The sequence below is a fragment of the Eptesicus fuscus genome, chromosome 5, assembly GCF_027574615.1.
Source record: "Eptesicus fuscus isolate TK198812 chromosome 5, DD_ASM_mEF_20220401, whole genome shotgun sequence".
In the NCBI taxonomy this organism is placed as follows: domain Eukaryota; kingdom Metazoa; phylum Chordata; class Mammalia; order Chiroptera; family Vespertilionidae; genus Eptesicus; species Eptesicus fuscus.
This window is the reverse complement of record NC_072477.1, coordinates 102,705,539-102,723,487: the sequence shown is the minus strand read 5'-3', so window position 1 is coordinate 102,723,487 and position 17,949 is coordinate 102,705,539. Positions and strand designations below refer to the sequence as shown.

Here is a 17,949-nt window from a genome sequence, read left to right as displayed (position 1 = left end):
CCGGAATCGAACCCGGGACCCTTGAGTCCGCAGGCCGACGCTCTATCCACTGAGCCAAACCGGTTTCGGCCAAAATGTTCTTAATGATACTGATAACAAATGTTAACCTGGGTGTCTGAATTGATTTTGTTACAGCATTTGTAAACTCCTCTCTTATACAAATACAGTTATTAAAATACTGTTTTTTATATCATTTTGTATATGTATATGCCAGGTACTACCTCCTTATTAGCACATTACTTTTAATATTTTTAATCTTAAGGACATGAAATATGATTAACTTTCTTATAATAATTTATTGAACAAAATAAATATTTATTGAACAGAATTCTTTAATAGTCTAGCCAAACACTGTTTAGATTTTATATTTTTAATCCAGTAGATTTGATTTAAATTTTCATGAAATTTGTTTTGTGACTTATAGTTATTAGTTATATTTTATTTTTAGAATATATATTTTATTTAGAAATATTAAGATAATAATGACAGTAATGGTCATTATTACTCTCTGCTGAGTATACACTTTGTATCTGGCACTGTTTTAAGCATTTTATATCATTTAGTCCTCACAGAAAGAAATACTGTTGTTTTTGTATTTTGCCTATGAATGCACTAGAGATAGAGGCTAGATAAGCAACTTGCCCAGAACCACACGAGTGGTGAAACACAAATTCAAGCCCAGACAATTTTACTTCAGAACAGGTCTTTCCTCATACCACATTTCTTTTTCAATAAATTGTTTTAAAGGAACTAATGGAATTTCTGTCTAGAATACTGATCCATCTTTAATTGTTATTTTGCTCTTTAATCTTTGGGATTTAACTAATTTTATCCTGACATGTAGTTTCCTGTCATGAGTTACCCTTTTTAAGAAAAATGCTGTTTTGTATTTGTAGATATGCCTCTTCATGTCCGACGAAGCAGTGACCCAGCTTTAACTGGCCTCTCAGCTTCTGTCAGTGATAGTAATTTTTCCTCTGAAGAGCCTTCACGAAAAAACCCCACACGCTGGTCAACAACTGCTGGCTTCCTTAAGCAAAACACTGCTGGTAGCCCTAAAACCTGTGACAGGAAGGTAACCACTTCTATTTTGTCTTCTTAGTTTCTTCACGATAGTCAGTGTATGTGTTAATGAACTTTCACCTCAAAGTTCAGATAGCTTCCTATTTTATATTGCCCATGCATTTTATGATAATATTTGTGCTATATATGATGTACATTTATTTATCCAATTTTGAATAGATAATATATTTACAGGATTAAAAATGAAAACTTTCTGATATGAAGTATGAAGTGTGTACAAGTAAAGTCCTTACCTTGTTTCCTGTCTCACCTCTGTTTTTCTTCATGGGCAATGCCCTTGTTAACTTTTTGCATATTTTATAGGTATGTTTTACACATGTATAAACAGATACTCATATTGGGACACAAGATACATTAAAGAAATTACAGCATTATGGATTTTAAAGGATGAAAATGGACTCCATGGTCATTGATTCTAACTACACAATTGATAACTTCCTTTCCCGCCAAAATGGAAGTGTTCTTCAGTCCAGTGGTCGCCAACCTTTCAGACCTCAAGGACGACTAGTGGTCTGCAGACCAACAGTTTGCGACCACTGCTAGTCTACAAAATGAAAATTTCTTTTTTGATCTAATTTATTTTAGTCCTGACTTAATTTTTTTAGTCTGTTTAGTTTATTTTTTCTAATTTGTTTATTAATGCTCTTTGTCATATATTTCTACAGAACACTTATCATCTTATTCTGTTACACTTATAACCCTTTACCTAATGAGGTTTAACCTATGTTAGTCATTTTCCCTATTGAACCTATTGAATAATGTTCGGTAAACATCTGCTGAGTGAATTAATAAACATTTTTCAATGGTAGCACATTATGTATTGTGTGTGTGTGCATATATATGTGTGTGTGTGTGTGTGTGTGTATGTGTATGTGTATATATATATATATATATATATATATATATAGTATAGAGAAATGTGGAACTATACTAATCACATGTTAATATAAAAGTGAATGTGGCTTGAAGTTTGCTTTATTTATTTGTTGCATCTGTGTGAAAATACCCATTTTAAATATTTCTTTTAACTTGGTTTTGCATTTCTACAAACTTTGTACTAGTTCAAGTAAGAAAACAATTCTGTAATACATGACTATAAACTGCAAAGCATCTACCAAGAAAAAAAAGTGTACTGAATTCTCTAAATTTTTTTGATTAAGGCTTTAACTGTAAGGCCCATTCTTCTGAAACAGTTTATTATATATTTGATGAGGAATTTGGCGTATTTTCTCATTGAGATTAGCTTGAAATTTTAGAATGCTTTATCATGTAGTAGACTGTCCAAACATGCAGAATCCAGTTTATAAATAGACCTCATGACATTTAACTTGTGTTCAGAATAGATCTAATTTCCATGGATATTCATAAATGTATAAAAAAGTTAGGCAGTGAGTTGAAGAGGTGAAGTGATTGAGGTGAGGGGCGGTGGGGGTGGGGGGCAGAAAAGAAAAAAAGAGAAAGCACTCATGGACACAGACAACAGTGTGGTGGTTGAGGAGGTGGAAGAGGGCCTAGGGGGAATAAATGGTGATGGAAAAAAAAAATTCATTACTTTTAAAATAGGGTTTTAAAATTATTATTATTATTATTATTATTATTATCATTTTATTGATTTTAGAGCAGAAGGGAGGGAGAGAGAGAGGTAGAAACATCAATGATGAGAGAGAATCACTGATTGGCTGCCTCCTGCACTCACCCTACTGTGGATTGAGCCTGTAACCCAGGCATGTGCCCTTGACAGGAATCAAACCAGGGACCCTTCAGTCCACAGGCCAATGCTCTGTTCACTGAGCCAAACCAGCTAGGGATAAATAGGTTTTAAAGTAGTTGAAGTATAGTGGGTCAGAAGTCGTTGAGTGTAATCAATGTTTCCTTTATAACTCATTTAATATCTTGGGTGTGTGGTTCAGCTTCAGTTGTAGCAGAGAGAGAAGCACAGTAGCCATTTTAAATATAACAGGACTTAATGCTAAGAATTTGTTTGGAGAGAGATTAAAAATGGTGATAGAGTAAGTGGATGCTACACAGACATGCTCCCAAGACTAAATTGGAATTACAACTGAAGTACAAAAAAAACCCAATACTGAATAATCAACTGAAGACTGGCTGGAGAGAACCCTGATAACCAAGGATGGAAAGTGGAAACTATGTTTAGACTGGTAGGATGTGTACAGCAATGAAAGGGCTTGCCAGGATCCCACAGACAACAGCTGAAGTTCTGGAGATGCATTTCAACTGTGGGGGGTTTGCTACTGAGAACTCTGGCATCTAAACTCCAAGCTGGAGCCCCCAGGAGAGAGCACCAGATCTGAGAAAGGTGGGCTGTGAAAACCAGCAGCGTGGCCTGTTTGCCAGGGAGAGACGACTTGAAATGCAGGCACCCTCCTAAAGGACCAAGGCACAAAATTTTGTGTGCAACTACTAATCTTGGGCTTCAGCAGAGGGAGGGCAGAGTGGACAGTAGCTGTGTGAGCAGAAGCCAGGATTGGGGCTCTGGAGTTAGAGCTTGGAGGGCAGACACCTCGGTTTCCTGTGTTAAGTTTTTCCCTCATGCTGCAGAGGACATTTTTCTCAGGCATACCTTGGCTATCCAGGCAATTTTTGCCTTTGGGGGAAGACAGATGCCCCACCTTATTGGGAAACCCCTTGCCACACCCTGTGGAGTTTCAGAGGCCCATTAAGAAACTGAGAATTAACAAATAGTATTCAGGCAAATGCAATTGGCCACACCCTGGTGGAAAACCTCTCGCCCGACCTGTGTAAGATTGCTTTATGCTACTCAAGGCTGGATACAATCTGTCTGCAGGCAGAGGTGGATCTCTGGAGGCTTTGTGTCTTTGCCTTATATAATTAGTCAGAAACAGCATTTGACACTGTCCTGCACTAGAGATTGGGAAGTGTAGCACATCTACCTAATACACAGTCACAAAGCCAAAGAGACAGCCAAACTGAGGAGACAAGAAAACAACCCTCAAATGAAAACAAGAGAATTCTCCAGAAGAAGACCTAAATGAAACGGAGATAAGAAATTTATCAGATATACTAGGTGTACCGGTTAATAATGCAGATTTTGTAATCAAAGAAGACATGATAATTTCAAGAGAAACATCAAAGTGCTTTATTCAAAGTAATGTCCATCGCTAGCTACACATTTCCCCCATCTTTCAGGTAATTTGTGGATACCGTCCCAATACAACTTTTCTAGTTTTGAGACAAACCATTCAGAGACCCAATTTTCCACTTCTTTGTACGTTTTGAAGTGCTGCACAGAAAGTGCGTGTGCCATCGATCAGAACAAGTGGTAATCTGAAGGAGCAAAGTTTGGTGAATAGAGCGGGTGGGTTAATAGTTCCCAGGCAAGATCTTTTAACATGTCTTTAACTGGTTTTGATTTGTGTGATGGTGTGTCATCATGAAGCAAAATTACTTTGCCATGTCTTAAGGCACATTCTTGTCGTTTCACAATCAAAGTGTCGTTCAACTTGATTATTTGTTGTCAGTAGCAATCAGTATTAACTGTTTCACCTGGTTTTAGAACCTCATAATACACCCCACCTTTCTGATCCCACCAAACACAGACCATTGTCTTCTTTCCAAAGCTATTTGGCCTTGCAGTAGATGTTGATGTTTGACCTGGATCAACCCATGATTTTGTGTGTTTGGGATTCTCAAAATAAATCCACTTTTCATCGCCAGTCACAAATCGATGCCAAAAAGACTTTCTTTCATGCTATTGAAGCAACATTTTACTGATGACTTTACGGTTTTCCATTTGTCTTTCATTCGGTTGATGTGGCACCCATTTTCCTTCCTTTAAAATGTTTCCCATTGCTTGTAAATGATTAGAAATTGTTTGCTGAGCAATGTTTAATCTTTCTGCAAGTTGTTTTTGAGTTTGACATGCATCTTCATCCAATAATGCTTGTAATTGTTGGTCTTCAAACTTTTTCGGTTGACCTGGACATTCTTTTTCTTTCACATTGAAATCATCACTTTTAAAGCGTTTAAACCAGTGTTCACAAGTATCTTGAAATGGAGCATGTTCACCATAAGCTTCCCGAAGTATATGATAACTTTCAGCAGCACTTTTCTTTAAAAAAAGGTAATGAATTAAAACTTCCCGCAAATGCTCTTTTTTTGCACGAAATTCGACATTTTTAATCGTAAAAATATCTATGATCTTAACACCTTCAGCAAATTTGACATATGAAGTTTTGAAGCTTGCTGTCAATACAACAAAATAGCATACATATCAAATCGCATATATATCAATATATGTGTAACTCCATCTATTGAAAGAAATCCACAGTATTAACTGGTACACCTAGTGAGTTCAGAATAATAATGGTAAACATGCTCAACAGCATGAAAAAAGATGTAGTAACTATTAAGAATGACATAGCACCAATAAAGAGCAGAATGGAAGGGATATGAAGCAGATTAAGGGAAGCCAAGTATTGGATCAGTGAATTAGAAGACAGGGTACAAAAAAATCAATCAGAGAGCCAAAAAGAAAAAAAATAATTAAAAAACATGAGGATAGCTTAAGGAGCTGTGTGACAACGTGAATGTAACAATATTCGAATAGCAAGAATGCCAGAAGGAAAAGAAAGTTTGCAAAGGATAGAGAACCTGTTTGAAGAAATAATGGCAGAAAACTTACCTATCCTGTGGAAGGAAAATGTCTTACAAGTTCCTGAAGCACAAGAGAGTCCCAAGTTAGAAGAATGCAAACAGGCCCATGCACAGACACATCATCATTAATGCCAAAGATTAAGACAGAATCTTAAAGGCAACAAGAGAAAACAATTTGTTACCTACATAGGAGTTCACATAAGGCTGTCAGCTAATTTCTCATCAGAAGCTCTATAAACATGAAGTACTCAGGGTCATGAAAACCAAGGTTCTGAAAACAACATTACTATATGGGGAAATAAAGAGCTTTTCTGTCAGAAAAAGGCTAAAGGAGTTTATCATCACCAGATCAGTACTACAAGAAATGCTAAAGTGACTGCTGTAATGAGAAGAAATAGAGTGAAACATAGGCATAATATGGGAATAAATAAGTACCTATCAATAATAACCTTAAATATTAATGCATTAAATGCTCCAATCAAAAGGCCTAGGGTAGCTGAACGGATACAATAACATGACCCAACTATATGCTGTCTAAAAAAAAAACCACTTGAGAACAAAAGTTAAAGAAGATTGAAATCATATCACGCATCTTCTCAGACCACAGTGGAATGAAAATAGAAATCAACTATAGTAAAAATACTAAAAAAACATTCAAACACATGGAATTTAAATAGCATGCTATTGAACAGTGAATAGATATTGATATGACATTGTGATTTTTGTCTTTCAGTTTGTTTATGTGATATATCATGTTCAATGATTTTTGAATATTGTACCAGCCTTGCATCCCTGGAATAAATCACACTTGGTCATGGTGTATGAACTTTTGAATATATTGCTGGATCCGATTTGCTAATATTTGTTTGAGGATTTTAGCACCTATGTTCATCAGGGATATTGGACTATAATTCTCTTTTTTGTGGTGTCTTTATCTGTTTTTGGTATTAGGGTGATGCTGGCTTCATAGAAAGAGCTTGGAAGTGCTCCTTCCTCTTAAATATTTTGGAATAGTTTGATGATTATAAGTGATAGTTCTTTGATGTTTGGTAAAACTCTCCTGTGAAGCCCTCCGGACCTGGCTTTTGTTTGCTGGCAGTTTTTTAAGTACTGATTCTATTTCATCAGTTGTTATTGGCGTATTCAGGTTTTCTGATTTTTCCTGATGCAGTTTTGGGAGATTGTATTTTTCTAGGAATTGGTCCATTTCATCCACTTGTCCAACTTGTTGGCATGTAGTTGTTCATAATATTTCCTTACAATCTTTTGTATTTCTGAGGTGTCAGTGGTTACTTCTCTGCTTTCATTTCTGATTTTATTTATTTGGGTCCTCTCTCTTTGTTTCTTGATAATTCTAGCTAATGGTTCATCAATTTTCTTTGTCCTTTTAACCAACAAGCTCTTGGTTTCATTGATTTTTTTATTTGTTTGTTTTTTAGTCTATGTCATTTATTTCTGCTCTAATCTTTATTACTTCCTTTTACTTACTCTGGGATTTTCTTATTGTTCTCATTCTGATTCCTTAAGTTGTAGGGTTAAATAGTTTATTGTTGATTTTTCTTGTTTTTGAGGTAGGCCTGTAGTGCTATGAACTTCCCTCTCAGGATTGCTTTTTCTGTGTCCCAGAGATTTGGGGTTGTTGTGTGTTCATTTTGTTTTGTTTCCAGGAAGTTTCTCTTTTTCTTTTCTTGATCTGGTTGATAACCCGTTCATTGTTTAATAACATGTATTTAGTCTCCATGTGTTTATATGTTTTGGGGTATTTTTACTGTAGTTGATTTCTTTTTAAAAAAATATAATTTATTGATTTTTTACAGAGAGGAAGGGAGAGGGATAGAGAGCTAGAAACGTTGATGAGAGAGAAATATCCACCAGCTGCCTCCTGCACACCCCTCACCAGGGATGTGCCCGCAACCAATGTACATGCCCTTGACCGCAATCGAACCCGGGACCCTTCAGTCCGCAGACCGACGCTCTATCCACTGAGCCAAACCAGTTTCGGCTGTAGTTGATTTCTAATTTCAATGTGTCCTAACATGTGGTCTATCTTTGTGAATGATCCATGTGCACTTTAAAAGAATGTATATTCTGAAGCTTTGGGTTGAAATGTTCTATAAATGTCAATTAAATCCACCCAGTGTGTCCTTTAGAGTCACCATTTGCTTGTGAAGTTTTTGTCTGGAAGATCTATCCAGTTTAGTCAGTGGGGAGTCAAAGTCCCCTACTATGACTGTATTGTTGTAAATCTCACTCTTAAAGTCCTCTAGAAGTTTTTTTATATATTTATATGCTCTTATATCAGTTGAATATAAGAGTTTTATCCTCTTCTTGCATCAATTCCTTTAGTATGATTTAATGATCTTTGTTGTTTCTTCTGATGGCCTTCATTTTGAATCTATTTTGTCGGATATGAGTATTGCTACTCAAGCTTTTTTTTCTTTTCCGCTTGCATGGGTAATTATTTTCCATCCCTTCACTCTCATCCTGTGTGTGTCTTTTGTTCTGAAGTGGGTCTCTTGTAGACAGCATATAGTTGTGTCATTTTTTGTATCCATTTAGCTACCCTATGCTTTTTTATTGTATCATTTAATCCATTTAAATTTAAGTTTATTATTGATAATACTTACTTATTGCTGTTTGCCTGCTGTATGCCTAGGCTTCTCTCTCTGTTTCTTCTTCTCATTACAGCAGTTCTTTTATCATTTCTTATAATGCTGGCTTGGTGGTGATGTACTCCTTTAGCCCCCCCCCCTTTTTTTTTGTCTGGGAAGATCTTTATTTGACTGTCTATTTTGAATGATAGTCTTGGTGGATATAGTAGTCTTGGTCTCAGATCCTTGCTTTTCTTTACCCTGAGTACTTCATGCCGTTCCCTTCTGGCCTGTAGGATTTCTGATGAGAAATCAGTTAACAGCCTTATGGGAGCTCCTTTGTAGATAACAGTTTGATTTTCTCTTGCTGCCATTAAGAGTTTCTCTTTGTCTTTAATCTTTGACATTTTAATCATGTTGTGTCTGGGTGTGGGCCTATTTGAGTTCTTTTTTCTTGGGCTTCTCTGTGCCTCCTGGACTTGTGTGTCTTTTTCCTTTACTAGGTTAGGGAAGTTTTCTTCCATTATTTCTTCAAACTCATTCTCTATCCATTTCTCCCTTTCTGCCTCTTCTGACACATCTAGTATTTGAATATTGTTATGTTTCACACTGTCCCACAGCTCCTTTAAGCTGTCCTCCTGTTTTTTAAATTGTTTTTTATTTTTGGTTCTCCGATTGAGTCATATTTTTTGTTGTTATTTTTTAAATTTTATTTTATTGCTTCATGTATTACAAAGAGTAGTACATATGTCTCCTTTTTTTTTTTTTTTTCCCATTGACCTTCCCCCAGTCTCTCCTACCCCCAGTATCTTGCATCCATTGGTTATGCTTATATGCATGCATTCAAGGCCTTCGGTTGATTTCTTACCTCCCCCAACTCCCAACCCTCCCCATCCTTCCTGCTGTATTTTGACAGTCTGCTCGATGCTGCTATACCTCTATATCTATATTTGTTCATCAGTTTATAATGTTTTTTATTATCTATAAGTGAGTGAGATCATGTGGTATTGTTCTTTAATTGACTGGCTTATTTCACTTAGCATAATGCTCTCCAGTTCCATCCATGCTGTTGCAAATGGTAAGAATTCCTTCTTTTTTACAGCAGCGTAATATTCCATTGTGTAGATGTACCACAGTTTTCTAATCCATTCGTCTGCTGATGGGCATTTAGGCTATTTCCAAATCTTAGCTATGGTAAATTGGGCTGCTATGAACATAGGGGTGCATATATCCTTTCTAATTGGTGTTTCTAGATTCTTGGGATATAGTCCTAGAAGTTGGATTACTGGGTCAAATGGGAGTTCCATTTTTAACTTTTTGAGGAATCTCCATATTGTCTTCCACTGCCTGCAGCTCCTACCTGCCGCTCCTGTTCATCCCGGCCCCACTGTGCCTGCCGCGATCAGTAGATTAGGCGAGGCTCGCGCTGCCACAACAGCGCTCACCAGCCATGAGCCCTGAGTCTGGCGCCCTCCCAAGGGGAGTGGCCTGCGGGATCGGGCTGAAACCAGCTCTCCGACATCCCCCGAGGGTCCCAGATTGCGAGAGGGCGCAGGCCAGGCCGAGGGACCACCACCGGTGCATGATCGGGCTGGGGATCAGTCCGGGGAGGGACCACAGGAGGGCTCCAGGGCGTGTCCAGCCCATCTTGCTCAGTCCCGATCGTCCGGACCCCTGGTGGTCAGTGCACGTCATAGCGAGCAGTTGAGCATCCTTAGCATATCATTAGCATATTACATTTTGATTGGTTGTTCCATTGTTCTGCTGTTCGGTCTATTTGCATATTGCCCTTTTATTATATAGGATATTAAATAATCTTTTAGATAAAGTAATGATTTTATTGTAGTAGATTATTTTTTGTCATTGCAAATCTTTAGGATTTTGCATATTGGCACTACCTAATCTACACTAATAAAAGAGAAATATGCAAATTGACCATCACTTCGTGACACCCACAGCCAATCAGGAGTGAGTATGCAAACTAACCCAACAAAGATGGTGGCGGCCCCGCACCCCGGGCAGCTCCGGGCCCCTGGGCAGCGAGCCTCCTCAGGGCCTCCCTGCCGCACTCCACACCTGTCAACCATCCTTGCAGCCTCCTTGTGGCCCAGTCCCTGGCCTCAGAGATAACCCTCTGGTGTCTGGGTCGTAGCTCCCGGTGTCTGGCGTCTCCCTCTACCCCACCCCTGCCCCGCTGCTCTGGTAAACAAAACCCTAGTGTTGGATCAGCCCCACGGGCATGGACACGTGCGGGATCTCACTCGGTGCACAGTTAGCGCACCCCAGGAGCCCCAGGCCAGCCAAGGGGCGATTGTGGCGGCCGTTGCAGCAGCAGCAGGTGGCTCAGCTTTGTTTTGAATAGATGAAAGAGGCCACCTACACAGTAACCCAAATGATCAGATCTCCCTCCTCCCTATCTCACCAAATCAAGAGAGGAGGGGCAATGGGCATGGAGGGAGGGCGGGCGGGTGGGAGGCCGACGGCCGAGGAGGTAGAGGATGAGGAAGGGGGCCAGTTGCATCCCACTTTCACAATGGGAGCGTGAAACGCACTAGTGCACCCAACCTCTCCAGTCCTCCCCTCTGCCTCACTCCCCCCACCTCTTCCCCTCCGTGCCTCTCTGGGAGCGCCAGGGCTGCACAGAGGAACTCTCAGGAGAAGGAGGGCGAGGAGGAAGCGGAGCAGGAGCATGCAGGGCTTGCCACCGCCCCTGCCCCTGCACAGGCTGCCCGAGCAAGCCTGTGTTGTGCTGGCAGCCAGGAGAAGGAAGGCCTATTCTTGGCCGAATCTTTGTGTATCGGGCTTCTAGTAAACTTTTATAAGTCTAAAGGAAAATATGTGTTTTTGCTTTGAACTTGATCAGTATACAAATTAGAGGCATTTTTTCACAGAATGAAATTGAAGTTAAATAATCCAGTCAGTATTACATGATCTTACTCATATGTGGATTCTAATGAGCAAAATAAAATCACATTCAGCAATCCTATATAATAAAAGCGTTGCAAATCTACTGAATGGTGGAACGACTGGTTGCTATGACACTCACTGACCACCAGGGGCAGACGCTAAATGCAGGAGCTGCCCCCTGGTGGTCAGTGTGCTCCCACAGGGGGAGCACTGCTCAGCCAGAAGCCAGGCTGATGTCTGGCAAGCACAGCAGCAGTTGCGGGAGCCTCTCCCCCCTTTGCTGCAGCGCTAGGCCCGCTCCCCTAAGCTGTCAGCTGGACATCCCCTGAGGGCTCCCAGCCTGTGAAAGGGTGCAGGCCAGGGTGAGGGATCCCCCCTCCTCAGTGCACGAATGTCGTACACTGGGCCTCTAGTTTATTATAAATATAGCTTTAACTTGTTTCAAAAATACTAAATAGACACTTCTCCAAAGTGGACAACAGAAGGTCAAGAGACATGTGAAAAATGCTCAAAGTCACTAATCCTCTGAGATATGCAAATCAAAATGATAATGAAGTATCACCTCACACCTCACCTATCAGAATGGCTATCAACAACAAATCAACCAAGGACAAGTGTTGAAGATGTTGAGAAAAGCGAACCCTAATACAATGCTGGTGGGAATGCAGACTAGTGCTGCTACTGTGGAAGACAGTATGGCATTTCTTCAAAAAATTAAAAATGGAACTCCCATTTGATCCAGTGATCCCACTTCTAAGAATCCCAAAAGACCAGTCAGAAAGAATACATGCACTCCTATGTTCATAGCAGCACAATTTATAATAGGTAAGATTTGGAAACAGACCAAGTGCCCATCAGCAGATGAGTGGATAAAAAATCTTGGTACATTTACACAATGGAATACTATGCAGCAGTAAAAAAGAAAGAACTCTTACCATTTTCAACAGCATGGATGGACGTGGAGAGTATTATGCTAAGCCAAATGAGCCAGTTAGAGAAAGATAAGTATCACATTATGTCACTCATATGTGGAATCTAATGAACAAAATAAATCAGAGACATAGAAGCATGGAACAGACTGTTGAACCTCAGAGGGAAGGTGGGGGAGGGTAGGTGAGTCTGAAGAGATCAACCAAAGAACTTGTATGCATATATGCATAACCCATGCACTCAGACAATAGGCCTCAGGCTGGGTGCCAGGGAGAACTAGAATAGGTCAATGAGGAGGAAAAGGGGACATATGTAATACTTTTAACAATAAAGATTAAAAAATAATATTGATGAAAAAAATTTGTGTTGGTGTGGTTTTCCCTTCTTTAGGTTATGAAGTTTTGCAAATACATTTAACTTAAAAAATGTTGAATTTTTTTTTTTTTTTAATTCTCACCCGAGGATATTTTTTCCATTGATTTTTAGAGACTGGGAGAGGGAAAACAGAGAGAAATATCGATGTGAGAGAAACACATTGATTGGTTGCCTTCTGCATGTGCCCAGACCAAAGCCCGGGCTTGGGAGGAGCCTGCTAATGAGGTACATGCCCTTGACTGGAATCCAACCCAGGATCATTCAGTCCGCAGGTCGACACTCTATCCACTGAGCCATATTGGCTATGAGTGTTGACTTTTTAAAAATATTTGACTCTAGTTTGATTATTGAATAATGTAGATAGTCTTACATATTCATAGTTAAGACTACCATATTTAAAAAATCATTTACACCAAAATAACTGTTTCCAGATTGAAAATAGAATATACTATGTACATTTCAATTGGAAACGGTTAATTTCCAAGCATATATTGTGAAATAGAAAATGTTTGGAAAGTTATGATGTGAGTGATGCACTCACATCGTACATACAGTATCATAGCTTTACCAGTATAGGTCTATATTCTCTGTATGTACGTGATCCAAACTTCAGACAGAATTGTCAGCAAGATCATGGCTGGCTAGTAATACCTGCATGATGTTATCAACAAAATAATATGTGTGTTGCATAGTGATTAATAATATATTTTATAAATTCTTTATTTGCCTGAAAATGACTGAAGACTACTGCATTTTTTTCCCACACATCACAAATAAATTAATATATGAATTCATTATTGACTCTACCATCACAAAAAAAATTAGGAAAACACTTTTGTTATGATGGCTTAATGTCAGTGTTATTTTTTTTTTACCAAGTAACTTCTCTGAGTTGATTCTAAAAATATAAAACTGTGAATGTTTCAGGTGGACTTCAGCATTTATCTGATTACCCTGTAGTGGTCTGCGGCATGAATTACATGTCATAGTTAATGTAACTGGAGATATTCCACACTGCTTTTAAAATGCAATTGGAAATAATTGCATTTTCCACATACATTGTATACTGGAGGTGTGACATTCATTTGAAATAGGCACATAACAATGGTTTACATCTTTTAGGGTCAATCTGAAAATTCTCTTACTACATTTTCACTGAAGTTTATGTCTTTTAAGGCATTTCATTATCAATTTTTTAAAGAACTTATGGAAGTATTCTTTTAAAGTGTTAGTATTATGAAACCATCTGATAATAGAAAACATTGTATTTAAGAAAAGCCATCTGAGTTGGTGTAGGCCACTGAGCTAAGTGCTTGAGTGGAAAGATGCATGCTGATATTTTGCCTAGGTTTCAGTGTGATAGTAGAAATAGTAATTTAAAAAATTAAATAAATTATTAAATAAATTATAACTTAGAACTATAATTAGAATATAATGCTAATAAAAAGCATGACATTATCAGTTCTATTGATAATCATGGAGTGCTTCTTAGAAAAGGTAGACTTTGTACTAGAGGTTGAAAAGTGTTTGTTTTTTTTACAGAATAAATGTTCTTGAGAGTCTAGGTCAGTGATGGCGAACCTATGACACGCGTGTCAGCACTGACACACGTAGCCATTTCTGATGACACGCGGCCGCATGTGGAGGATGAAACATTTGCTGCTCCTGAGGATGAAACATTTGCGACTAGAGTCTTAGAGTTAGTTTTTTCCTCAAAGTGACACACTACCCGAGTTATGCTCAGTTTTTTGGCGGAGTTTGACACACCAAGCTCAAAAGGTTGCCCATCACTGGTCTAGGTTAAGAAAGATGATTGAAGGTCAAGCACACTTGCCTGTAGGTTCCTCTGGTAACCTACAGTGCTTGTCCTAGGTGTGATGTGACCTAACATACCTTGTAGAAACGTCCTCTGTGGGACAGTGGCATGGTACATTGTAAGAGAGCATAAGGCTTAGCCAGTGTCCAGGTCAAAGGCTATAGTAATTTCAGATAAGAGACAAATGGGTGATGGGCAAAATGTAAAATCTTGTCAAAGAACAGCAGATTACCAACACCTAGCAACTGTATGGATTAGAGAGGAAGGAAATTGTTGAAGAGGATTATGAATATTTTTCATTGATAGATGAGTTTCATTTTGAATCTGTTGATTTTGAGGTATCTTTGGGACATCCTGTTGGAAATTTAGATCATGAATTCAGGAAAAACTTTCGAGTTGGTGACCTTTGCCTGGAAGTTGTTAGGGAGGAGGTGTTGATATTGTACACTTTTGAGTTTGCCTGGGGAGGCAGTAGTAAGCAATTTATTGAAAGAGTCAATAAGAGTCATTTAAGGGAAGAGCAAGAATGACAGAGAATCAAAAGGAATCTAATGGAAGTACTAGTAGCATACTGTGTTCTCGACACCAAGAATAGGAAGCAGTTTGTGGCATCTAGTCTCTTTATTTTAAATATTTATTTTTCTCTTTGTAAATGGTATTTTGTCACCGTGCAGACATCCAGGTCAGTATTCACTTTTTACCTAACAGTTTTAGCATCCATTGATTATCTTTGAATGAATGAGTTATTTCATTAGGAGTTAAAAATTGTGATTTTTGTAATTTTATTATTTTACTTTCACTACTTGGCATTTTTCTGAAAAGACAAGCTTTTTTCCCTCTTCCACTGACATTTTTGGCTTCTCTGAAATACGGTTTCTATTGAAAGTCAGAATATGTTTTTAATACTTTTTCTTTAATACTTTTTTCTCCTTAGTGGAGGAAAATGAATAGAATAGCCAGGTTCCTACCAAATGGTATTTAGCCCCAAAATCCTTGACATAAAAATTCTATTTGTGTTTCTCTATATTTCCAACCCCTCTTGTCTTCCTGGACATTTAAGGTGCTGTCATTAATAACTTTATGTGCCCTTTATGAATTACTTGAATTTCTCATCAATATGGACTATCATGTGAAACGGATAGTTTTACTCGGTTTTGAAGTTAACATGTTCAAGTTTTAAGGAGGGGCTCTTAATATTTAGGAATACATGAGCTTTAGTGTTTTCATTTGCTTCATTTTTTTTTGGACTTTGTCTCTGCCCTCTGTTTATTTTACCATTTCTATGTTCCTATAGGCAAGGTCAGTCCCCAGTCTCTGAGCCTGGAGCAGCATCCAACTCCTACCAGCATTCTTTTGCACTCACATTTATGCTCTGTCACAGCTTTCTTGAGCTGCTCTGACCAGAAATGTACCAAGATTTTCTAGTAAAAAGTACTTGCTGCTAATGTTTAATGCTGCTATTACTTTTTTTAAAGTTCATTTTCTGGCCCCAGCCAGTTTTGTTCAGTGGATAGAGCATTGGCCTGTGGACCGAAGGGTCCTGGGTTCGATTCTGGTCAAGAGCACGTACTTAGGTTGCAGGCTTGATCCCTGGCCCTGGTCAGGGTACCTGTGGGAGGCAACCAATCAATGTGTCTCTCTCAGATCTATGTTTCTCTCTCTCTCTCTCTCCCTCCTCCCTTCCACTCTCTTTAAAAATCAATGGAAAAATATCTTTGAGTGAGGATTAACAACAAAAAAAGTTTATTTTCTGTAGGTTAATTAAAAAAAAAAACTTTAAAAATTTCATGCTAAAGTTTACATTGGTTAATATGTATAGATTAAAAGTTTGTTTTTTTTTCCATTTCTCAGTATTGGCATAGATCCAAGACTATAAATTTATTTTTAAGTTTTATTATCTTATGGGACTCATGAAGGAACAAAAACAATATCCTAAACTATTGCTAAGGTCTATACAATGCAAACCTTTTATATCACACTTTTTTCTATGTTTATATTCACGGTTCATGGTTTAAATAACGAAGAATAAGTATCAGTCATGTATGTAAGGTGTACAGTTAGCCTACCCTTAACAAAGTTATTAAGGAGAATGTTTTAGTACTTCTCTTGAAGTGGGGTATTGATGTAAGTGGGGGGAAGGTAGGTTAACATTTCTAATTTGTTCATGTAGAGATATTTAGATTTAGTTATTGAACTAAAATGTTTGCGTTTCCTACCTTATGATAGCCTTCTTATTACTTTTTAGAGCATTGAAATTAAGTTTTATAGCCTGATAGCCAAAGCAAATTGTTTAAGCTGTGATTTAAAGCAGCCATCCAATAGCCTGTGATTACTCTTGACATTTTAACCCTTTCATGCCGATACATCAACATGACAAAAAGCTTCTCTCAGGCAACAAACAAAGTAGAAAATGCCAGTCACTTAACCTCCAGTTGTTAATATCTCAGGAAATTGTGCTGTGAATATTTTCCTGTTTTTGTTTTGTTTGTTTTTTTGCTTTTGTTGCTTGTGAAATAGATGATAAGCACAATTTTAAAACATAAAGAGCCATCAAGTGTGCTGATGTTGCTAAGGTGGGAATGGAAGAGGTAGAAAAACTGTTGATTTGGATAAAGGAAAAGCAGTTAGCCAATGACAGCATTTTGGAGGCAGTGATATAAGAAAAAGGGAAGATGTTGTGCTCCTGGAAGGAGCACTAAAGGCGACTTGTTTAAGGCTAGTAGGGAGTGGTTCGATATATTGAAGAAAAGAAGTGTTTGTTTATAGTTCAAACTATACGTTAGACATGTACTGTATATAACAAAAGTTAAAACAGGGAACAGATTAATTCAATTTACATTATTTCTAATGAGGAAACAATGATTTGGTGTGTGTTTATTTTTAACAAATTGCTTCACGAACAGCCTTTCAGAACAAATTAAGTTTGAGAATTGAGGTCCCACTCTATTTATTAACTGACTAGTTTGTGTGTGTTTTCTTTTTTTTTTTTTTTAAGGAAATCAAATGTTTAATACTGTAAGAAATATGGCGAGCCCTCCAATTTAGGGGTCCTGGTAGAACACAAAACATAATCGGGAGCCAGGCAGCAAGGCAAACATCTTTACTTCTATGTAGAAGGGCGCACACACATGGTCTGGGAGCATGTGCACACTGAGCCAGGCGGTCTGCTCAGCTTTATAATCCCTCACGCACATCACTTGTCCCTTGCTCATGATTGGAGCTCAGGCGCACAGTCTTTTGCGATTGGCTAATTCAAAGGGAGGGGTTGGCCTTTGCTGTTTCAAGATGGCGGCCCCCATAGGAGCTACAAGCCATGCGGCCAACATGGTGGCTGCCAAGTCACGCAGTCCAAATGGTGGCTGTCTAAACTGTTCTTTGATAGAAAAGATGATTTGTTTATTCTCACAATACTATTCCCTTACACAATCAGTTTTTCAGGTTGTATCACATTTGGTCAGGTTTTATGGATACAGAGGATGAATATCATAAGTCAAATTGAAACTGACAGTTGTGCATTGTCTGTATTAAAGATTCAAGTTATCACTCTAGCAGTGGAAACAACTTTGGTCTCTAACAACTTAAAGATATCACTGTCATATCCCTTTATGCGTC

At 38.2% G+C, this 17,949-nt stretch overlaps 1 protein-coding gene across 18 annotated transcripts in view; it reads left to right on the top strand.

Annotated features, from left to right (window-relative positions):
* PARD3 (par-3 family cell polarity regulator) overlaps positions 1 to 17,949 on the top strand; it is a 699,476-nt gene that overhangs the window by 262,445 nt on the left and 419,082 nt on the right. For 17 of the 18 annotated variants that reach the window (XM_054716632.1, XM_054716629.1, XM_054716625.1 and 14 more), the window contains exon 4: positions 897 to 1,075. The exons of the other annotated variant lie outside the window; for it this stretch is intronic. In XM_054716632.1, the coding sequence (XP_054572607.1) occupies positions 897 to 1,075 (179 nt within the window). The remainder of the gene's footprint in view (positions 1 to 896; positions 1,076 to 17,949) is intronic. 18 annotated transcript variants of the gene reach the window in all.